General features: G+C 36.8%; 1 protein-coding gene across 6 annotated transcripts in view; it reads left to right on the forward strand.

The window, feature by feature from the left end:
- LOC126483732 (hepatocyte nuclear factor 4-gamma) overlaps positions 1-20,751 on the forward strand; it is a 220,339-nt gene extending 199,588 nt beyond the window's left edge. For 4 of the 6 annotated variants that reach the window (XM_050106845.1, XM_050106840.1, XM_050106844.1 and 1 more), the window contains 4 exons: positions 3,716-3,836; positions 8,075-8,224; positions 15,485-15,721; positions 18,706-20,751. In XM_050106845.1, coding sequence (XP_049962802.1) covers positions 3,716-3,836; positions 8,075-8,224; positions 15,485-15,721; positions 18,706-18,983 — 786 coding nt within the window. In that variant the 3' untranslated portion in view covers positions 18,984-20,751. The remainder of the gene's footprint in view (positions 1-3,715; positions 3,837-8,074; positions 8,225-15,484; positions 15,722-18,705) is intronic. The other 2 variants (XM_050106841.1, XM_050106842.1) reach the window with 2 other exon arrangements.
- The last annotated feature ends 4,355 nt before the right edge of the window (positions 20,752-25,106 follow it).

The following is a 25,106-nucleotide window of genomic DNA, read 5'->3' on the forward strand; positions in this document are numbered from 1 at the left end:
TACAGCAGCACAACCTGCAGCCTTGTCTAGTTCTTGCATTTGTGTTCAATCATGTATTTCTTATGGTGTTTCCATATTTTTGTCCAACCACAGTAAACAAATCATTTGACATTTCTTCTGAAATGTCATTATTTTCACTATTCATTATATTTATTTCTCATTCATTTTTGAATGATAAAAATATACAAAAAAGCTTTTCTTACTTGTACCATTAGTGGGCCACCTTCCAACCTCAGTGATGAAATCTGATGTCCAGCCAATGTAGGTTGTTTTGCCTGTTTTGTACTCTTGTTATTTTCAGTTGGTTTTTTTTTGTCATATTTTCATTACATCTTCACATCCTCTTCAGACATTTCTGAATTATTTTGTTTACTTCAACATATTCTTTCATGTTGCTATTACATTTTTCTCGAAATTCTCAGTTTATCTTTAATAGTTGCCATCTCTCATTCAAGTTTTTCCTTTATACCTGCAACATATTTTCCTTTGTTAAATAATTACCTTACCACCTGTCTGTATCATAGCTTATTTATTTTCTAAGATGCTAAATGTGTTACTTAATTTACCTTGGTGTTCCACATTATTATTACACAAATTCTCATAATGTATATATGACATATTAGCTGATCAGCCCGTTTCTTTCTAACTGTGTGTAATTCCTCCCTTTCTTAAGTCCGATTCTTATTTATCATCTCCAGGCATAATGTGCCAAGGAAAAATTGTACTAACTTCTTTGCAAATTATACTAACATTCTGTGTCTATCATTTCTTATATCATATAAAAAGTTTCCCATGGAAAAACTGTTCTGTAATTTTGCCCTTCTTTTTCAGTGAAATTCTCAACTAACAGCATGATGTAGATCTGCCATTATATATCATCTGACCTAACTCTTAATAGATACTGTAAAGACCTTCCCTTAATTATCAGTGTTGCAAATATTAATTTTAAAGACAGCATTGCTTCCAAGTGCAAACCATTTCACATGCAATGTACATTGACACCAAATGTTCAAGAAAGAAATCTTCACACCCATTGTTAATTACTTACTTAACTTGCAAATGGTGTCAGAATCTAGGGATAGCAATAACTGCATGGTCTTAGTGCAACTCATTAGATCCTGGGCTGTGGAAATTACATGGCAGAAGTGTAACAGCTTGTTTCCAGATCTCGAGGTTTTATTTTCAATCAGTATCAGTCACCACAGAGTCACAAACAGTGTCAGTTTTGACATTGAGTCACAAATTAATACAGAACAAATGTATTGTGAAATCATACATTGTCTTCATAATTTTGACATGTGTAAAAGATATTCATGAACTGTTCATCACCGTCACAGCATGAGTGATGCATTTGGTGTCAAAAAGAGGATAGTATATATGCATAGGTGACAAATAATGGGATAGTGACATGCATATATAAAGATGGTGGTAGTATAATATACAAAAGTTATAAATGGGCAGTGCATTGGCGGAACCATCATTCATACTCAGGTGATTCAAGTGAAAAGGTTTCCAACATGATCATGGCCACACAATGGGAATTAACAGTGAACACAGAATGATAGTTCAAGCTAGATGCAAGGGACATCCCATTTCAGAAACCATTAGGGCACTCAGTATTGTGAGGTGCAGTGTTCAGACAATGCTGAGAATACCAAATTTCAGGCATTACCTCTCATCTCAGACAGTGCAGTTACAGACAGCCTTTGCTTAGTGACCAAGAGCAGTGGTATTAATGTTTAAAGTTGTCAGTGCAAACAGACAAGGAACAATGAGTAAATAACTGCAGAGATAAATGTGGGACGTATGACAAACGTATCTGGTATGACCGTGCAGTGAAATCTGGCATTAAGAGGCTATTGCAGCGGATGACCAACACAAGTGCCTTTTTGACAGTGTGGCATCACCTGCAGTGCCTCTCCTGTGCTTGTGACCATATCGGTTGGACAGTACTGGAAATATGTGGCCTGGTCAGAAGGGTCTCAACTTCAGTTGGTAAGAGCTGATGGTTGGGTTTGATTGAGGCGCAGGCCGACAAAGTTGTGGACTCGAGTTGTCAACAAGGCACTCAAACTGGTGGTGACTCCATGACGGTGTGTGCTGTTTTTTACAGGGCCTCTGATCCAATTGAACTGATTGTTTCAAGGAAATCATTATCGTTGGCCGCTTGGAGACCATTTGCTGCCATTTGTGGGCTTCATCATTCCCAAACAGTGATGTCATTTCACATGGCCATAGTCATTTGGGATTGGTTGGAAAAATATTCTGGACAGTTTGAGTGAATGGTTTGACCACCCAGATCACCAATATTAACCGCATTGAACATTTATGGGACATATTGAGAGGTCAGTTTGTGCACGAGATCCTGCACCAGCAACACTTGCATATTATGGATGGCTATAGAGGCAGCATGACTCAATATTTCAGCAGGGGCTTCCAACAACTTGTTGAGTCCATGCCACATAGAGTTGTTGTACTACGCCGTGCAAAAAGAGGTCCATAACAATGCAAAAAGAGGTCCATAACAATGTTACTGGATATCCCATGACCTTCGTCACTTTAGTGTACATTGTGTATTGCTCCAGCAGGTTCCCCCAAAGTTATATAAATCAGGCTAGTATATAGGTGAATACAGTCTTTAAATTTTACCATCATTTCCATGTAAAGGATATTTCTGACATGTGTAAATTCTTTGAGTTTCATGAAAATGACATGTAATGAGAATATTGTAAAAATAGTGTAAATATTCCCAATGTTACTGACTTCCTTACATTGATACCATAATCAGTTATTCATTGTAAATCAGTAAGAATATAAATAGTGGCTTTTGTCTAGAGTAACTTTAAAGTGATGTTGCGAGATCAGAATGAGCGATAATATTCTGTTTTATATCCTTTTACTGTCATTTGTTGGAAGTCAAATTTTTGTGGTATAATACCATAGCATATGTAACTATTGATAGATAAATGGTGAAATAGATGTGTGTCAAAGTTTCATACAAGTGTTGGAAAACTTTATCAACATCCAAAATCATAAATTAAACACTTCAAAAATGAAAATAAGTTCATACATGGCCAAAAATCGGGTGATGGCTAGTTTTCTGCAGTTGAGAGAAATTCTATCAGGCGTCAATTTCTTAAGACATCTTCTACGCCCACATTAGAATGGAAACACAATTCTGCCTATACTTGAGTATTTCCCCAGAATATCCTTTGTTGACCTATAAAACAATTCCTTCAATATCTCCAATGTTGGTATTTATTGTCTTCTTTACACTGAAGGCTATAGCTGAATTTCTTGATTGACCTACTCTTTTACAACCAAATAAACTGATTTTAATTGTATTTGGACTCCTTTTTCAACTCTGCTATTACTCTTGTTACCTAAAACCACATCTGTTTTAGGCCTATTGTAAAAATAAAAATCATGGTGGGTTCCTTTTTATGTAATTATTTTACTCGAAAAAATATTCAGATTTGCAATCGTAGCATTTATGTTCCATATTCAGTTGTAACAGCTTGATAGTAATTTTTGTCACTAAGAAATAATATGCAGAAATAAGTTGTCATAGTTCTTCTCCTTCAAACATTGGAATATTTTCCTCATATGTAGTCAAAATCAGAATAATTCCTGTGAAAGTAGTTTTATTTGCCAGTATCTGAGCATTATTCAAGTATTCTACATATTTAAATGTGTGCGTTTTGAACTTTAACAGGTGGCATTACTAAGGGCACATGCTGGTGAACATCTCCTGCTTGGTCTTGCAAGACGGTCAATGCATCTGAAAGATGTTCTCTTACTTGGAAACAATTGTATAATTACTAGGCATTGTCCAGGTAAGCATCACAGCATATGTTCATACATAATGCTATTGTGCAGGAAAAATGAAACTCACTGCTGTTACTGCTATATTTTGCATGTTAAATGTTGTCAAACTTAATTGTTCATAGAAAAAGGTTCACAAAGAAATAGTGGTTGGTTGTGTTAAAAGAAAATAGGTAGTGTCTTTTGTTCTGTGTATTTAGAGTAGTGCATTTAAAACTGTCTTAGGGTTGTGAAAGTTTATCTTAAAGTTTGATGTAACATAATAAAATATTCATGCAGTATCAATCTTCAGTCCCAGCTGCTGTGCAATCTGTAACCAGACATTGTAAGGTCCATAACTATTGTTACAGGCTACAATGAAAAGCTTGGAATCCAAATAAGTGTAAAGTAAATAAAGCTTTCAGAAACAGAAATGGTTTTCATTATAGTAACAGAGCTATCAGATACTGAATCATGAAATTTTAGAATGGTACTTGTGTTGTAAATTTGTCCATCCCCTGCATAGTAGTGGCATGTGACCAAGTGTCCCTTAATTAAAAACTACTCCTTGCATCTTGACTATAAGTACTCAAAGTTAAACTCACTGTACTAATTTCAAGTACAGCACTGATGACATAACAATCAAGAATTTACCCTTTACAGCTGAATAGCTTCTAAGAAAGTTACTGGCCTCTCAGCTTATATGCAATTAAATGTACATGTGGTGTCAATTCCATCATCTTTGTGATCATGCTAATGTGTGTGGCTCTAGTTTCCCCATTGCTTTTGCACTTAAGAACTACAAATTATTCAGTTCCTTGGTTTGCAGATCATACACTGGCACTGTGTAGTTGTGATGTGATGAGACCTTTTCTTCACAGTACTAGTTGCTAATGAAACACCAAAACACAAAATCCTGTAGAAGCAATTGTGAAGAAAAATGAAGATGAAGGATTACAGTACCACACAATTTTCCTCCTGGAATTGTTTTAGCCCACAGCCAAGTGCCACCTTCACAAATTTCCAAGAATTTCATCTTACATACACCTCATTAATTACACATACTTAGACATTCACATTATGTTTTCATAAGTAGCTCATCTACCAATCTACTTAAGAGAGCATACTTTGGTCAGGATGCCCACTGCTGCATTGGATAACTGCATTATTTGATCTTGGGAAAAATTTCACAGTCTACGGACCATTATTTCTGCTCAGTGAACATACTACCAACAACACAATGATGTGAAAGGTTTGAAGGAGTCCACGTGTTGTAATATTGATTGGGAAAATTGCAACACAGTGGAAGAATTACCAGGAATAAATGTCAGTTAAGTGCTCATAAATAATGTACTGAGCCATGGATACTCATGACTAACAGAACAATAAAATAGTGTGTGTTCATATTAATACAAGCTGAAACTACATAATACAATAATATGGATTGTGAGTGGATAACACATTTTATTCTTTTGGTGTTACAGTAACCAAAATCATAATGCATTTGTAGAAAGTCTGCACAAATATGAACATTTTCATCCTGTATTTATGTTTGTCATCTTTCCTGCCCATTGTACTAGAGATTGTGTAATTATTATTCATACTATTATTATTGTAGTAGTAGTAGTAGTAGTAGTAGTAGTGCTGTTGCTAGCAACATAAGGGGTTAATGTAGAAAAGAACAAAGCAAAAGCAGAAGAAGTTCTTTCATATTTCAAAAGTTTTCTTTTAAGTAAGAAATTGGAGGATAAAAGAAGTAATCACATCCATAATTAATGGTGTCTTGCAAAGGTGTAATATCTTAAATGACAGTTATATTTTAGATTCATTAAGAACACAAAATAAGTATGAATAAAGGGAATTGTCTTGTCCAGGATATCCATGCAACACCGTTAATAACATAAACTTTTTTACCCATGATTGTCATGCAGCACTGTGGTGGGCTTGCAGGTGTTGCAATATATGATACTGAAGAAAGCAGTCCAGTTGCTTCAAATGATTTACTTATTATCAATGATTGGCTTTAATTACACAATAATTGTCATCAAAGTAGCATCATATCTATAATAAAATGTAAACATTTAATGTTGGTATGAAACTGCTTCACTTACTGGTGATTAGTCTCTGATCAACATCAGTTGTGGATGATAAATAAATCCATTCAGCAATTTTAATAATGATCTGCAACTGATAGCAGAAATAGTTGCTAGGAAGTGAGGAACATTTCCAAGCCCTCAGAATCTCCTAGCAAGTGAAACAATAAAACTGGCTGCCCCAACACCTCATGAAAGCAACATCTAATGGAGATGAAAAGTTTCTAATTTTGTGGTATCTGTTCCACGTTCCTCCAAAACTTAGGGTTCTTAAGAATCAGACTAATATAGATTTAAGGAAACAAAGTTATTAAAGCCATTGCAGCCTCATTTCCAACTGCAGAGTAGATGTCAATATTGCTCTGAAGTTTTCTTCTGTTTTTGCTTTTTATAGTTTTACGTAGATGGTCAGCCCAGCTTTCTACTGCCTGCTTCACTTTCTCCATTCCTTCAATGTTCTTCATGAATCTTTAAGCCTATATCTGTAGCCTTTTCCTTGGTAATTACCAATAGCTGTTGGATGTGTTGCTGCTTGTTAGCATGTGTTACTGCATGCTTGTTATGACCACAGATCCCCATCGCTGTCACATGCACATTATTCAGAATAACTTCTGTACTGAAGTTAGTTAGGTGCACATTTTTCCCTGTATTTGTATGTTGCATGATAATCTTTGCTAACTGTAATGCTTTGTTAATACAAAATATAAATACAAAATTAAATTTTGTGTCTGTACTTAATGTCGTATGTTTGACAAAATCTAAAAGACATACTTCAGTTTAACGTAATTTCATTTGCGATTAGATGGAAGAGTCAGTCAGTTTAAAATCTGTACAAGAGATTTCTAAACCCTCTGACGCTCCACTCTCTCTTGAAGAAATGAGCTCTTGAATTTAAGAGCATGAAATAAGCAAAGAATTAAACAACAGTAAATGGCAAACTGTAAGACAGAAAAATTGTGTTATTGCAAAATTACTTGACTTGACCCTACAGAACTTTTTTTTTTGTTTTTGAAAGAAGGTAACTAACAAACAGCGGAAATGCCAGGTCCAAATATCAATAATGCAGAAAAAGATAGATTGCTATTTACCATAAAGATAACATGTTAAGTTGCAGACAGACACAATTAAAAGGTACTTACGCATAAGCTTTCAGCCACAGCCTTCATCAGAAAAAGAGAAACCTACACCATTCATTCACACAAGGAAGCACATGTCATGCACATGACTGCCAACTTCAGCTGCTCACACCTGAAAAGTGTCGTGTTTCCCTTTTTCTGGTGAAGACTGTGGCTGAAAGCTTATGTGTAAGTATCTTTTAATTGTGCCTGTTGGTAACTTAGCATGTTACCTTTATGGTAAGTACCGATATCTTCTCCTATGTTGTTGAAGATAACAAGAAAATTCCTTATGACACAATATGACAATTTTCTTTTAAGTTTCCTAATGAGCAGCAACAGACATGTGACGTAGTTTAAGCAGGGAATGCAGTATTTTATCAGTTGGAAACTTATTGGATTACTGTTACATTCAAATTCTACATAAATCTTATAGATTTATGTTCCGTACTTCCCTTTTTATAGTAAAAATGATGTAACAGAGGACTTAGAGGGAGGAAGGGCTGTTATATATGATGTTACAGCGTACAAAAAGTTTTATTCATGATCTTGAGAGGTTTCTTTGATGTACTAAAACATGGAAGAATATAAGATTCATCTTTGTGGAATAACTACAGAATAAAAACAGAAGATCTGAAATAATCAGTGAGAGTTTCGTGCAATATGTTACCTTCTTACGTTAATTTGAGAATGCAAATTTCCCCTCCTGTTGAATTTTTTGTATTCTGGATTCAGTTCTTAAGGGACAGCCTAATAAAGCAGTTACCTCTGAGACTATGGGTATGCAATTATGCATGCTATCTGTACTACCATAATTAAAAATATTGTTCCTTTCTTACACAGTAAAATGTAGAGCTTACTTTGATTTTACTGAATAAATCATTTATCTCTAGTAAAGAAATGTTCTTAAAACTCTGGAGCACATCATCACATCCCACCTTCAATATTCCTTTAGATCTCTTTCATTTCTGCTGCAATAATAAGTGTGGGAACATGCTTAATTGGCTGTTCATATTGCTTGCTTGTGGTGGGAGCTGGGCTGGCAAATACATGATGCAACAGGTCATTTTAAAGAAGCGGGCGTATCACCAGATGTGGACATCAGCCGTGTTGGAGACCGTGTCATGGATGAGCTTGTGAAACCCTTCAGCGAGGTCCAGATCGATGACACAGAATTTGCATGCCTCAAGGCGATTGTCTTCTTTGACCCAAGTGAGTACTTACTTTTAGTTTCATTAAGTATGTAAACAATAAGAAATTATTACTTTAGAATATTTCAACCTCATGGAGTATAAGTGTAGCCCTTGGAAATTCGCCCCCTACTCCTCTCTCCCTTTCCCCCCTCTCTCCCTTTCCCCCCTCTCTCCCTTTCCCCCCTCTCTCCCTTTCCCCCCTCTCTCCCTTTCCCCCCTCTCTCCCTTTCCCCCCTCTCTCCCTTTCCCCCCTCTCTCCCTTTCCCCCCTCTCTCCCTTTCCCCCCTCTCTCCCCTTCCCCCCTCTCCCCCTTCCCCCCTCTCCCCCTTCCCCCCCTCTCCCCCTTCCCCCCCTCTCCCCTTCTCCCCCTTTCCCCCCTCTCCCCTTCTCCCCCTCTCTCCCCTTCTCCCTCTCTCTCCCCTTCCCCCCTTCTCTCTCTCTCCCCTTCCCCCCTTCTCTCTCTCTCCCCTTCCCCCCTTCTCCGTCTCTCCCCTTCCCCCCTTCTCCCTCTCTCCCCTTCCCCCCTTCTCCCTCTCTCCCCTTCCCCCCTCCCCCCTCCCCCCTCTCTCTCTCTTCCCCCCTCCCCCCTCCCCCCTCTCTCTCCCCCCTCCCCCCTCTCTCTCTCCCCTCCCCCCTCCTCTCTCTCTCTCTCTCCTCTCCCCCCTCCCCGCTCTCTCTCCTCTCCCCCCTCCCCGCTCTCTCTCCTCTCCCCCCTCCCCTCTCTCTCCCTTCCCCCCTCCCCTCTCTCTCCCTTCCCCCCTCCCCTCTCTCTACTCCCCTCTCTCATTCCCACCTCTCTCTCTCATTCCCACCTCTCTCTCTCATTCCCACCTCTCTCTCTCTCTCTCTCCTTCCCACCCTCCTCTCTCTCCTTCCTTCCCACCTCTCTCCCCTTCCTTCCCACCTCTCTCCCTCTACTTCGCCCCCTCTGTCTCCTCCCCCCCCCGTCTGTCTCCTCCCCCCCCCCCCCCCCGTCTCTCTCTCTCTCTCTCTCTCTCTCTCTCTCTCTCTCTCTCTCTCTCACACACACACACACACACACACACACACACACACACACACACACACACACACTTGCCTGGGTGCCAGTGATGAAATTGTATGACCTCTAGCTCTTGTGTTTAATGAGAAAGTGCCATTCAATAAGTACTACTGAGGATTATCTGAATGAAACTGAGGTATCCAGAAATTCAGAATCAATTATATGTATATGAGGAACACATAATTTTCCTTACACTGTAAATGACAGCATCATTAAGCAGTATCAGACGTGGCCAGTACTTCGCTGAGTGACCATCTGGGTACATCACAAGCTGTTGCTATTTTACTTTTGCCCTTATGACAGGACAAGAGGGGTGGTGGCATGCAGACCCTAATTATTATAAGCCTCTGCTCCAGTCTCCTAGATTCAATTCCAAAACTTTCTGCAAGTCTCCCATGATGTGGAGGAATACCGTTAATGGTGATCCATCCATTCGATGGAGATATTACGCTCAGTGGGCCCTTTGGTACTCTTTGACAGGAGTACTACATGCACACCCACTAGTCACCTATACTCAGCAGATACACTTATGCACGCAGCTCTCATACTTCGAAAAGGAATGGTGCTTGCAGGTGCAAAAGCAAGGGAAAATCTTTTCAATTAGGTGGCTGAACTTGCTCCTTCTCTGTGTTAGGGCCTACAGAAAATAAGTTATGGATGAAGGAGTGGATGAACTAGATTGAGGTACAAACAGTAAACAGCAGTTTTTCTTTTTAATTTTCGTAGAATTTCCAGCTTCTGTTTTTCTCATTCTGGTGTATCTAAATACGACTAGCACACTCTGAAATTAGTCTTCTTCGCATCACAGATTCAGATTTAAACCAATTTCAGCTTCATACAATCTTCTGCAGTATAACCCCTCTTTTACATTCCCATAATCAATGTTCTCCTCCTGTTTACGACAATTTTTTTACTGCTCCCATCAAATCTCCTACGTCTACAATGTTAATTTGCACCTGATTTTATGCAAACATATTCATAATTTCCCCACAATTTATGCTTCATAAAAAAAATGTTTGTGAAGAAAAAACTGACTTAAAATGATTCTAGTGTGATGTTAGTCACCATGTATTGTGTACAAACATTACATGGTTAAGTTTCTTAACTCAGGGTGCTCTACTCAGTGGATTTGAACAGGTGACTTGTAAAAGTTGTAACAATTCATGCCCTATCTCCTGCCGCTGCCAAGCTGTGCTCGCATGGTACCTGATAGGAGTAACTAGGTTTGTCTGAATAAATATATCATGACTAATCACAACCATTTCCAAACTGTGTCTACTGCAGATTCTCAGTTTTGTGATTGTCGTGACAGCTTTGTCGAACCATATTTAGTGTGTTTTGTCATTTGCTAGTTAACATCTTCACTCGCTTTGTGTTGATCAAATCTTTTTGGTTTAAAAAGTGCCAATTACATATTTTCCATGCTGAGCAAAACGTGTTTTGAGAATATGTTCTTCTTAAGTGTAGTAAAAATATTTTGTGATATTACACACAAACACCACAAAAAATACTTTCCTAGGTATTAGTACTTAACAATGAGAGAACCATTCTCGAAATGCGTCCTGCTAAGCATGAAAAAAATACATAACTGGTGCAGTGTTTAACTGTTTAAATAATGAATGACAGCCATGTGCTTCCCGAAAAACATAAATTGTGATGAAGGAAATAGTCAGACGTTTGTACTTCCCAGACAGTTATCAGTCCCAGTTACACGAGCAATTTTTATTAGATAAAAAACCTTCATTATATAATAAAAAAACTCTGATAAGTATTTTAATGCCTATTACGTACATATATCATATGTAAAGTGCAAAGATGCTAGGTGGTATCCTGTATGTAACTTTAAACTTTAAAGTGTTATTTCCCACATTTTACATTTTCTCACATTTTACATTTGCTCACATTTCTCGCTTTGTAAATTTAATCAATCAGTCTTTTCAAAACACATGAACAATAGTGATGTTGATTACCTGAGCTTGAGGCAGACAGTGCCATTGACTTGGAAAAAACTGTGAGCATCACTTGGGTATTGGATAAACATTGCCATTCATTTTTTTTTTTTTTTTTTGGTTGGGGGGTTGTTGTCAAGCTCCTTTTCAAACATACTCTGGTCACTGACATTTGATTCAGTTCATAAGTCTCTACTTTTCACTGCACTTCTGAGGATCTTTCACAAGAATGTTTAAACTGAAGCTTCTTCAAGGACTTCATTGAAAACATACATTCCATCCTTTTGCAGATAAGTCACAAAATTACACTGCAGATAATATTTTTAGTTAAAATCTCATGATCTGAACAAATTGAAATTATAACCTACTTCAAATTATGGCAGACAGCAGTTGTAACCCACCAAATCCTTGGTGTTATGAATGTAAAAGCCACTGGCTGAAGTCAAATACCATCTGAAAGTGATTAATGACCACTTTTGAATCAGAAGAATCATTTCCAACACTCTGTTCAACCGAGGAAATTATCTGTGTGAGACTGCTTCAAAAGTTTAGAAATTTCTATAACTGTTTTCCTTACTTTTGTGCTGAATATTATGTTGCACCATCGCAAGCATAAACAAGGCTTTGCAAAAAGTCAGATACACTGTACTGCTTTTAAATATAGTAAAAAATACGTGGAAAACTAAATGAGATCAGCAACATGAAACTGTCTTTTCTTGTGGGTTGTGGTACAAGGGGAGATCAAAAAGTTTGTGTTTGATGGCAGTGTTGCAGTGTATATGCAATGACTTGCAGGCAAGGGATTAGTGTGGCATTTGTATCTTTCCGATGTGTCTGCGGTAATGGTGGGAATGTGAATTGTGGCAACATTATTACCAAATGCATCCAAACAGGACTCATGTACTATTACCCTGGTCTTTGCAGTTGAAGGACAAACACCAGTAGATATCCATTGGAGAACAAAGAATCTGTGGAGTTAAGGTGAAACATACAGAAAAACAGCAAGAAGGCATTCTGCTGTTTTATTACAGTACATTAATACTTGTTCCAAAATAATGATTATGAGATTTTGTAATAATATGAAACATGTCATTATAACAGGTTTTTTTACACAAATTAATTAATTAATTCTTTTTTTACAGTTACTACTTCATATGTAAAAAATTCATCTGTTGAGTAGAAGGCATTCTCATTCAGAAATTCTTTCGATTTATTTTTAAAAGCTGGTTGGCTGTCAGACATACGCTATTTTGTAAATGAGCAAAGACTTCAGTGGCATTGCAATTCACCCCTTTCTGTGCCAAAGTCAGATTTAACCCAGAATAGTGAAGATCATTTCTTCTAGTGTTATAACTATGCACTTGGCTTTTATTTTTTTTATCGGGATGGATTATAAACAAGTTTTATAAGTGAATATATGTACTGTGAAGGTACTGTGGGTGTCTTTAGTTCCTTGAATGTATGTCTACAAGGAGGCACTGTGTGGGCTACAGCTATCATTTTGCTTATACACATTTGTGTAACAAATACTTTTTCTCTTAATAATGAATTACCCCAAAATATGACACCATATGAAAGCAGTGAATGAAAATGGGCATAGTAGGCTAATTTACTGATACATTTATCACTAACATTTGCTGTTTCTTCCAGTTCAATTACTCATAAGTGTGCAGACCCAGAAATTTTGAATATTCTGCCTTAGTAAACTGTGTGTGTGTGTGTGTGTGTGTGTGTGTGTGTGTGTGTGTGTGTGTGTGTGTGTGTGTGTGTGTTCTAAAAATTTAGTGATTCCATGTGCAGAGAACCACTTAATTTTTTGAAAGACATTATTTACAATTTCCTCAGTTAATTCTTGCTTGTTGGGTGTGACTACTATATTTGTATCATCAGGAAAAAAAACTAGCTTTGCATCTTCATGAATATAAAGCAGCAAGTCGTTAATATAGAAAGAACAATAAGGGACTGAAGACTGAACCCATGGGACACAGTTCTTGATACCACCCCCTTTAGAGGACTCTGCTGATTCCTGCAGACTATCTATGCTGTTAATTTCAACCTTCTGCATTCTTCCATTTAAATATGAATTAAACCATTTGTGTACTGTCCCACTCATACCACAATACTTACACTTAGCTAGAAGAATTTCATGATTCGCACAGTCAGAAGCCTTTTAGAGACCACAAAATTCCCCAGTGGGTGGTGTTCGGTTATTCAAAGCATTTAATATTTGATCAGTGAAAGCATGTATAGCATTTTCCGTTGAAAAGTCTCTCTTAAACAAAACTGACATTTGTTTAGTACTTCATTTTTACAAATATGTGAAGCTACTCCTGATTATATTAATTTTTTTAAGAATTGTGAATAAAGCTGTCAGAAGTGTGATTGGATGGAAATTGTTAGTAGCAGACCTATACCCTTTTTATGCAGTGGATTAACAATAGCACATTTCAGCCCATCCAGAAAAATGCCTGTTTCAGTGAGCCACTGCGTATGTTGCTGAGAATGCTACTTACTGTTGGAAACAAGCTTTTGGTACTCTTTTGGAAATGCCATAAATTCTGTCTGAGCTTTAACTTTCGAATGAATTTATTATTTTCCTAATTTTAGTGGTCCCAACTATAATAATGCAAATCCCCATATTGCAAATAACATAATGTAGAAGTTGTGCCAACTCAAGTGGCACACTCTTGAGCACCAGCACTATAGTCCTAATCTCTCCCCTTGTGATTACCATGCTTTTAGTCACAAAAAAGGACTTTAAGGGTGAACGATTCCTGTCAGATGAGGATGTGCTTCAGGCAATTATGGACTTCTTTATGCAGGAGGACACAGTGTTTTACTAAACAGGTGTTTTCAACCTGGCACTTCAGTCGTATGATTGCCTCAATATTCACGAAGATTTAGACTGGCTAGCATACCAATTACCGACTATTTGGCCTTCAAAAGGAAGCTTTTTGACCGCTTCTTACATTGGTGATATATCATTAGGCTGCAGGTGAAGTTAAACTGTTTTTAACATCTCATAAGGACACACAATTGCAAATCTATCTGATGAACCAAAAAATCTCAATGTATTACAACACCAAATATTACATGTAATAGATATTAAATGGTTATCAAACACATACTGAAATTTGGAAGAAACTCACAGAAGATGGAGTAAAATCTTGTTCTCTGTTTTATTGTCAGTGACTAAAAAGGAAAGTAATGTCTACACAATCTAATAAAAGCTCCATTTATACTAGAAATAGTAGCAAAACAAAGTTAACATTTGTTGCCTTCATTTCCCCTTAACCAAGCATGTTATTCATGATACTTTACTGCTTTTCCCTGTCCCTATGGCATTCTTCTTCTATAACATTTTTGCTCCAGTCCAAATTCCTTATCCTTAAACTGCTTTTGATCAAGTTTTCCATCTTGCTGTGAATTTCCCTCTTGCATTCAGTCATGGTCTCCATTATTTGTTTTGGTATTCTTCCACCTTTCATTCTCTCTACACCACCTCATCTCAGTGCTGTCATTCAGCTTTTTAATCCAATTTCCTTTCTAACATCTTTGTTCCTCTCTGTCTCTCCTTGTATTCTCTAAAATATGACTTAGGAACTGCATTTGACTGGCTTGGATTATACTCTCCCCTCTTGTCATTGTCCAGGTCTTGGATGTGTGTGTCAATATGGGTGTCTAGTATGTCTTGCCCAGAGCTCCCTTACACTTCTTTTGCACACCGTTTCTCCAGACTAAGCCCCTCACACACTGATAAAACGCATTGCTCTGTGCTACCCTTCTGGTAATTTCAACCTCCACCTTGCACTTCCCAGATATGTAAAGTTGCCCATAGTTACAATTTCTTGTCTGTTAATATTAATTTGTCCTTTCTGTTCTGTCAGCTCTAGTTACAAACATGGTCTTATTTTTCTCCATACTGCAATTTATACAATATTTCTTTCTTTCTTTTTTAAAAAGTTAGTATATATAGTTGTCCTTCCTCATAATGCAATCTCGTGGGGAAATAGCAACAATTTTAGTCTGCTTCCTCTATGAGGTGCTTTTGGCTCCTTCATGATTTCATCTGCCATCATTATTTATAATAATTGTGACACCACATTTTTGTATCTCTACCGCATAACATTCCTAAACCAATTGGTTCTTCCAATTTCAGGCCAGACACAGCTAAAGTTTTGTTAAACTTTGCTTGAAGAATTAAATTTTTTTTCCAACTTCCTTTCTCTCCACATTATTATAGTAAATTAGTATTGAGTGATTCAATCTATCTTCATTTATTTTGTAGATGCCAGAGGACTCAGCGATCCTGCACGCATCAAAACTGTTCGTCATCAGATACTAATCAATCTTGAGGACTACATCAGTGACCGGCAGTATGACTCTAGAGGTCGCTTTGGAGAGATTCTGCTTACACTACCTGCTCTTCAGTCAATTAACTGGCAGATGATTGAGCAAATTCAGTTTGCCAAATTGTTTGGGGTTGCTCGAATTGACAGTTTACTTCAGGAAATGCTGCTTGGAGGTAAGATATATTTACACAGCAGTTCTTACCTATGAAAGAGCAACTGAACATTGTACAAGACACTTGCTAACAGTGCCACGACTTGAAGACAGAAGTGTTGGGTGCACATGCCCAGGTAGCACACCAGGAATTACTGCAGGCAGAAATAAACTAGAATTTTTGACTGTTGCAGTAATATGGTAGATCGCAAAGGAAATGACAGTTGTTAAATTATGGATTATCATTGTGTTTTATTCTAAAACTTTCTCTTTGCGGTAGTGTTTACACTGTAGTAAAACCATGAGAGAACAGGAGTGTCCTGTACAAATGTTCGAGCCTGGATTTTCATCTTTCATAGGCACTGCTTTACTGACTTGGTTGTTAGAATGTTGCCCATAAAAGGTGAATAAGTTTGAGTTCCACCTAGAATACACAATGTTTACCCATGAATTCATCAGTCTCACAAGGGGACCTTACTATAATTTAATAATAAGCTGCCAGTTTCTGAGTGAATAGCAAAAGTCTTGTAATCTCACTAAGAGCAGCTTATTACTACTTTGATTTAAATTAAATATTTATTAACAAATGGAAATGTTAATTGACGACTGCTGAATATCATTTTTATTTCTAATTATTAATTACATTCACAGTGAAACAAAATTTGGTATTAAAATGCAAAACATCAAATAGAAAGTAAAATATTATTTAAGAGATTGAACATTATTAGTGATATGTACCTGATGCACACAGAAGCTAAACGTGCTGCACATGACATACTTAACAATAGATTGGAAGGAAGTCAGACTTGGGTGTAAGCTAAACATTAGTTACCAACTGTGGAAAACAGGCATTCCTAGGGGGACAAAATTAGGAGAACCAGCGACTCTATGATTACCAGAGATAGCTATTATGCATTCAGATACTAGCAATTTTATTAGTAAGATCCAAAGACTTTGGTGCTATGAAATATTTTAAAACTTTAATTTTTTCTAAAATCTGTGTCACTGCTGTTTGGAATTCATGTCCAGGCATTGACTTCCAAATTTTACCAGTACAAAGAAATTAAAGAGGGCCAGTCCACAAGGTCCCCTTGTTAGCTGATGTAATTCTCTCATTTATGTTGTTAAGTTTATTCTCTGCAGATACCCTTATTCCTTTCTCCCTCGCTGTGCCCAGTGTAGCACATTGTTTTGTAAAAATTCTGTGTAAGATATGTGCATCCAGACCTTTCAGCCATTATATAAAGTTACATCAAATGTTACCCCTCAAATAGTGAATGTTTTGAAAATGGTATAGTTTTGGATCTGTGTACTCCATTAACATGTCTAAAACGTGTGATGTAACAAGAAATGCATGGTCTTAAATTTAAAGTACAACCACTTGAAGAGAAATTCCACCTTAATCTCAGACAGTTCTGGATGGTTTGGCTTAAGTCTTTCTGGCAGTCATTGTTTGTAATAATTTTGTTAAGTGAACTTAACCCTGTGGTTTGTCATATTGGAAAATTTTCCTGATAATTCCAGCAGTTTGAATTTAATTGCAGAGAAATTTAACTTCAGTTAAAAATGAAAGACAGTTGTCAAATATTTCTTCCCAATAAAATGTTAACTGCCTCTTTGGTGAACAACACTGTAATAATAAAATGACTTATTTTGCAGTCCTTTGATTTTTTGCACATAATTTCAGAGCCCATAGTTCAGTAATTGTATTGCATTTGTCTCCTTTTCTTTTCCAAAAGATATATATTTTATTGCTATGTGCTATGTAATGGAATGAGGAGACATAACCTAATTTATGCCTTTATCTCCCCCCCTCCCCCCCCCCCCCCCAATCTTCCTTTATCATCATCATTTGTTCATGTGCACATGTCACTGTATGTACCATTCCTGAGCCATTTCTCATTCTGGATCTTCAACAGTAATCTATATCTTTACTTTCTGGAATAGGTTGTTTTGTTATTTTGGCTCAGGTTATGTAGACTTTTGTTTAAAACGTGTTTTGATTCTGCTACAGTGTAATGCCTATCTGTTTAAATGAAGGAAACATGCCCACATGTTCATCCAAAAATGTGTCTTTTATGAAAGTTTCCTGGATGATAATGTTTCGTCATGTATCACCAAATCAGAATGTCTGCTGTCTCATTGCTAGCAAAAGTTGGACACCGTTGAACAACATGGTGTACTACAGATCAATTGAGGAAAAGTGCACATATCATTTCCAGTGACTGCAGAAAGGACAGGCCATAGTTAGGATTTTTATCTACCTTAAAGTGCCAGCTTACATCATAGTCATCGATTCTCATTTGTTGAACCTTCTGTGCACTAAATATCTGGTTACAAATTGTTGCCAAAACAATAGTGAATGGTTAACCATTTGGTCACTGTGTGTTAGTTTAACGTGCTTAAAATTCCATTGGGTTTCTTCTAGTAAATGACGCCTGATACCACTCAACTAAATAAGCTAACCTAGGTGTCTACTCTCTCTCTCTCTCTCTCTCTCTCTCTCTCTATCTCTCTATCTCTCTATCTCTCTATCTCTCTATCTCTCTCTCTCTCTCTATCTCTCTCTCTCTCTCTCTCTCTCTCTCTCTCTCTCTCTCTGCATTAACCAGCACTCTATTCTGAAACAGTTGTCTGCTGTGGACAGATCATACAAGCGTTTTGTAGTGCAGGTAGTCTGCAAGTTCAATTTTGTGTTAAATGCTTTTGTATAATTCATTACTCTTCTTGTGACATCCCCTCCTTCCCCCCCTCTGTATGAAAATTAGTGTATATTTTAGATTGTGGCAAAATATGGACACTTATTTTGCATTACATCCTGTTTTCACTATTTTGAAATTATTCCAAATGATTTTGGTTAATGGACTACATACACACAAGATTTGTAATTTGTATTTCTTCAATGAAAAAGTGTTACTTGTATTATACATTTTTGTTATTCACTTGAAGTATTCTGCAAAAGATGTTTTCCAATTTTGGATTTCTGTAACTGAGAACTTCCTGCAGGAGCAAATGATGCAACTCCAACACCTGCCCCACTTAGCCCTTCGGCAGCAACTGCAGCAGCAGGTGACTTTCCGCCGCAGTTACAAGAGCCGCAACCACAACAGCAGCAAGACCAAGCCAATGGTGGCTCTCACTGTTCAGGAAGCCCCCTCTCTGCTGGCTTGAGTCCTCCTGATCAACAGATCCTCAGTCCACCTGTCATCATACAACACATTGCTCCAGCAACACCAGAGCAGTACCACATTGCTTTTAAGACCGAACCAGATGCAGCATTTTAGCACTGAAATTTTATGAAAATACTAGACATTCATTGTATGTGCTATTTTAGGGCATTTTTGTATGTGTGGAGCGATGATGAACAGCGAAATTGGCCTAGCCCTGTGTGCGACGCATTTTTGAGCAATGGATGACTGAAACTTCATTTTAAGTTGGTCCAAGGAAAGGGAACTTCAGGAATCAGATATAACATGAGAGGGTTTGCATATCTAATGCATTTTACATTGTTGTACTCTCTCTTTTGTTGCAGGCGCCTTTCCTTGGGATACACTGTGCAAGGAACATGCAGTTACATTTCCAGGGCTGGGAAGGGATTTGGGGTGGCAGGGGGGAGAAAAGAAACCCAAGTCTGATAACCACATGTAGTACTGTGTACTATTCAGTAAACTGAAATTATCACTATTTACATGGTGCTAAAGAATGATAAAGGCAGTACAGTTTTGAGCTCTTTTCTTGAGTATGTAGACTGTACCTAAGGAAAGTGTTACGCTGTTAAAGTTTGACAGAAATATTTTATAATTAAGAAATAATATAAAAAAGGACCATTATCAGTGTCTTAATTAATGATTGGCTGAGAGTTACATTACCTATCATGTTGATACTATGATTTTTTACCATGAGAATATTCTTTAAAGTAAACGTCGCATAAAATACCTGTGGAGGATAGGTTTATAATACTGTCGGAGCATACATTCCTAAACCAAATGGAATTTGATTCAGCATATAAAATTGTGTTAAACTATTTATTCCATAAATTTTACTGTTAGAGCAATACATCAAATGTTAATGACATCTTGTAGTAATTCATTTGTGATGAAAATGATGCTGTGAGTCCTGATGTCTGATCCTTGGAGAGTGAGAGACATAACTTTTCCTATGAAATTTTATAATACTCTCAGGAAGAGATGGGCTTTCTATTTTCTAAAAAGGACAAATGCACTGAATCTTGTTACTTATTAAATCATTATGCTCTGGTGGTAGTAAATACCATTTTAATGTTGATCATCATGAAGGTTTTATCTCCATATATATTCTTAGATAAGCTAACAACATTTTATCACAAATGCTTTTATTACAGTCCTTGATGAAGATTCTTGCCAAATGTGCTCATATGTCTATTAGAATGAGACATCTATAGTGTTAGGGACTCTTCCTATATTAGGAGAATAAAAATAAATTTGGCTGTGACTGCTTTTACAGTTCAACAACATATTACAAATTCTGTGTATTGTAAATGGGTTGTGAAATTATGCTCAAATATGAAATAATTTGTCCATACTTTCAAATGTTTATGTGGACTGTTAATTCAGACAGTGGCAGTCTAATAATAATGCAATGTATTGTGATGTACTATCTTGTGTAAATATTATGTATTATATCACTATTTGTACATAGTGGAAAAATTATAGTAATATGTGAACTGTTGGTTAAATGGCTGACCTGTTTGTAAATTTTTCCATATGCAGTAACTGTAAAACAGTAATCATTAAGGTGCCAAAGACGGGTGGTCGTGGAAGTTTCAAAAGTTTACCATATTTCAAAAAAAATTTTAACTGAAGTCAATCAGAGTGAACCATCAGGTAAATGATGGTTACTTTGGTAGAATGCCTACCAGTACTGAGGGTAAAACAATGCACTGTTAAATTAGTTTACTCTGTTTTGTATATATTTACATAAAATTATGTGAATTGTTGAGTATGGACTAAACTGTCCTATATTTTATTGTTATTGTTTATGTAGTAAATAAAAGGTGATTATTTTATGGTAAAACTCACTTTTACTCACCTGTAAATCATTGTACTCACTACGAAACAAGTTCACATTTTTGTTATGGAGACACTTCGGTATTCCACATGCTCATCTTCAGATGATGAAGTTGACAACTATTGTGAGCACTAGGAGGGCATTATAATAATGAAATTCTAGGAACACTGGCGCCAAGAAATAATGCATAGAATTAACATTTATATCATGTTACATTCATTTTTAAGATACGAAATGATACGGTGGAATGGTTAAGCTGCTGGACTCACAGTTGAGAGGTTGGCTGTCAAATCACAATCTAGTTGGCCAGATTTTGGTTTAAATTAGACTAATCCTGCAACCTTCATTTCCAGATCATCAAACCTGATTTCCTTTCCCATTTTTATGGTATATGTTTGTGCTCACTTGCATTACTTCATTCTTAATGTGATACTATCCTTAATTTTTCTGTTGTGAAGTGCTGAAAGTAGATAAACATATTGGTTCTTCTATCCAAAGCTGTAGAGAAATTAACTTTTGGATTTATGTTTTTGCTTTCTCCTCTGTGATACACACAGTTTTTGGAGGCAGTGTCACATTCTACAGCCAAGCAAAGTGTTGAATTATAACTGTAGAGGTCAGAGCAACAAGAGAAGTAGGGTGCACTGTGTCTTGTCTCTTAGATAATTCAGCCCATTTAGAGGCTTATATTTACTGCTTCTCAACATCATTAACTGTTATCCATGTGCCATTGCTAATAATCATATTCTTGATAGGATTGTGTTACACCATTTAGCTTCTGAGGTTTTTCATAATTGTCAAGCATACGAACCTGTAGATAAGCAGGTGCTCTGCTGAAGTATTGTGATTCTTATGTAGACAATACTACACACAGTACCAGAGACTTCTGCAACATTTACTGCACCTAGAGAGGCTTTAACAGCACAAGTTCTGTGTTGTCAATTTGGATGGGAGGGATTGTGACATGGCAGGTAAGTTACGCAGGAAAAACATTATTTCCATTTACAGCTATACTGCTCAAGCCACCTTACTGCATGTGATGGAGGGTAATTATGGTACCACTATCATTCCTCTCATACTATGTTCATGAAAGTTGTGTAAAAAGAACACTTATTAATAAGTGACGGATTTTTATTGGTCCAGTTCTATCAACCAGCACAAATTCTACAATTGACTTTGGATAGGTGAAAGAAAAGTTACAATAATACATAATATTAGCAGATAGTAGGCAAATTAAAATTAGATATGTATTTTTACAATTTAATTTTTAAGTAGCTTTTTTCTTACATGTTCAGAAATTCTTTTGCTGAATAGAAACAGTGATTTATTAGGAATGTCTTTAGATTAATTTTAAATATTGTGTACATAACAATTTTTATTTCCTCTGGTATCTTATTGTGTAATATTAAGCCATGTTAATTATGCTCCTCTGACAGGCCATTGATCTGCGATATTTTTGTTGCGTCTTTGATTTCCCTCTGGTACAATAGAGGCATACATTTTTGTTCAGTAGTAGTTCTTCTAGTTTTAAGAGGTAGTCTCTAGTGAAGGGGATAGTTTCATATATGAATAAGCTTAGAACATTCATTCCATTGATCATGACTTTGTCTAGATGGCTTAGTGGGCAAAGCATCTGTTTCAGAAGTGGAAGACCTGGGTTCGAATATTGGCTGGTATAAATTTTCAGCCTGTCCTATTGGTTTAAATCAGTGCATGCTTACAGCCAGTGTCATAATTCCTTTGTGTCTTAATTCATAATGGCTGCTGGATCGAAATAATGTGTAGTATTTTTGACATACCTGAAAGAATGGGCACCACATTAATTTTTATTGTGTGTTCATGAAGTTGTGACTGAAGAAAAGGTAAGGAGTTTATACTCTTTGTAAATGAGTCCTACTTACCTTCAGAACCCACCAGATTGACATGTTGCATGTACCTTTATATTTTATATTACTTCACCCTTATTTCACAGGAGAACAGCACATCACTGTAAGATGGTGAACCATTTAATTACTAAATGGGGTCTGGTGTCTGTCATGGACAAAGACCGACAGCAACATTGTTTCGAGATGAATGACTGAATCGTTCACATCTCTATTGTGTGAGATAAATACAAGGTACATTGAAATGATCGGCCTATAATCTCAGGGTTGCTGATAGCTAAGGGCAAAGCACAATGTATACGCACCTGGCGGGACATCTGGGAAAAACCCGGGAATTTTTTCATGTGAAAACCAGGAGAAACCTGGGAATCTTTCAGGATTCTGGGAGTTTTTCATTTAGATTGCACTAAAATTTTTGTAGGTTTGAGTGGTAAGAACGCACACTCTAACAAAGAATTTCACTTTAGCCCACTGCTAGAGAATAATACTGCAGCAATAAAACATAAAAGTTGCAATGGAAATATGCCATTTACATCATCAAAACACAGTGCACACACAAGTGTCTGCCAACAGCAAAATATATCGAAGGCTTTAGGATGAAGACAATGCCCTACTTCGGAACATCAAACTGCTTGCGATGAGAGGCCCATGCTCATTGGTCCTACTCCTGATGAGCGTGACATCACAACTGTTCACATTAGGTTTGTTTGAGCTGTTGCAAGCAGGTGCAGGCCCATGCGCAATTGAATCGCGTACAAGCATTACCTTCTCCTGCTTCTGGCTACTTTAAATGTGACTGTTAGATGTATCAGCAGTAGCAACAAGCATCTAGATGTGACCCGAAAAAAATTTTCTGGTGCACCCAAGCTGTTATTAGTTCCAGTTCTCTGATTTTATTTTATTTCCAGGTTTTTTCTTTTTTTCTTCCAGCCCGACATCAATTGCCTCACAGAACGGTGAAGTTATTTTTGTCAGTTTGCTAAAGAAATTTGGCTTTTATTAACCTTTTCTGCAAAGACTGTCACTTTATTTGGAACACTGTTGACTAATATCAACTGTTTGCTGAATTTAAAGTGCAAGTTTTTTACTTCCGGCATGTGTGGCATTATGCCATAAGAAAGAACCAAATATGAGATAATACAGTACAGGTACTCAAAGAAAATTTGCATCCCAAAAACCACACTGAAAAGGTTAGTATCAAGTTGGGCCACACTCCTTTGCAAATCTGGACATATGAATGTGCACTTCAAGCCCAATAATGCATTTTAGTATGGTTTACAAAATTTTGATGGTCTGGCGGTATCCTCTGATGCCCGGTTTCATTTACGACATAATGTAAGATTTCTTAATGTTATATACGTATTAACATACACACTTCCTATGGCATCGTAGCTGTGCACACATGTTACATGTGCAAATGTGCTTTGAATTTCCTGAATCACAGATTGTCTGATTCTCATTTAAAGCTTACCACTTTGAGGGCCAGCCACTTAAAAGGATATCGAGCCCAGAAGACACAGACAATTATGTCATTATTTAAAATTTTACTGGCACATTTGTCTGATGTATCTTACAATGGAATACACACAAAGAGAAACGAATATTATATGTGAAAGCTGAGCTTTTCTTATAGCTATACTATGTATATTAATTTAAATCATTAACGTTTCCTATTTGTGTGTTCATGCAACTTGAGGGAGTTTGCTGTTGGCTGCATCATCACGTGTCCTATGCTCTGAATATCTGCTATCTTTGGCTGTGAGATCATGTGACACGAGCTATGATCAGCTTACGAAAGCAAATCGCAGTCTTGATTTCAATGCTTCAGAATCTAATGTGCTGTGTTTGGTGGGATTTGAATATATACATTCGTAATATGAAAATATTCAGTGTACCTGTTGCGGTACATCAAAGAGCTTTCGAAAACACTTCTTTTTTCCTCTCTGGAGTTTATTTTCTAAAGTGCCAGGAATTTCCGTGCTGGTGTATAAAACCTTAACCATTAAAAGAATTGATAAGTTTTGTGGTTCTGAGGGAAAATACACTGTCACTTAATATGGGAAAAGTGTATTTTCACCTTGGAAAAAAAGTGAGTAACTGTTAATGCTAAAATATTTTCTATCAGTGTTAGTGATTTCTCCAAATATGGGGTTAGTAATTTATGTTATAGTTCCTTGTACCATGATTAAGTAGTTTTGAGAAATTTCATTAACGTAATGACAAATTTAAATCTTAATTTTATGTAATACTAAGCAGTCTTGATGCTTTTCAGTGAGAAACATTTGAGTGAAAATAATGCAAAGTGGACTCAGTCTTCTGATGTCTAGCTGATAGTAAATGAATTTAGAAAATGTCTGCTGAATAGAAAGCAAAGTAGATTGTATATCTTATACTCACTGGTCTCAGGATCAGCATGGTGGACGAGGCTGGGTTCTGCCCCCTCTAGTGTTGGCATCAAGTAGGTGTGAGCAAGTAATC

This window comes from Schistocerca serialis, chromosome 6 (assembly GCF_023864345.2).
Source record: "Schistocerca serialis cubense isolate TAMUIC-IGC-003099 chromosome 6, iqSchSeri2.2, whole genome shotgun sequence".
In the NCBI taxonomy this organism is placed as follows: domain Eukaryota; kingdom Metazoa; phylum Arthropoda; class Insecta; order Orthoptera; family Acrididae; genus Schistocerca; species Schistocerca serialis.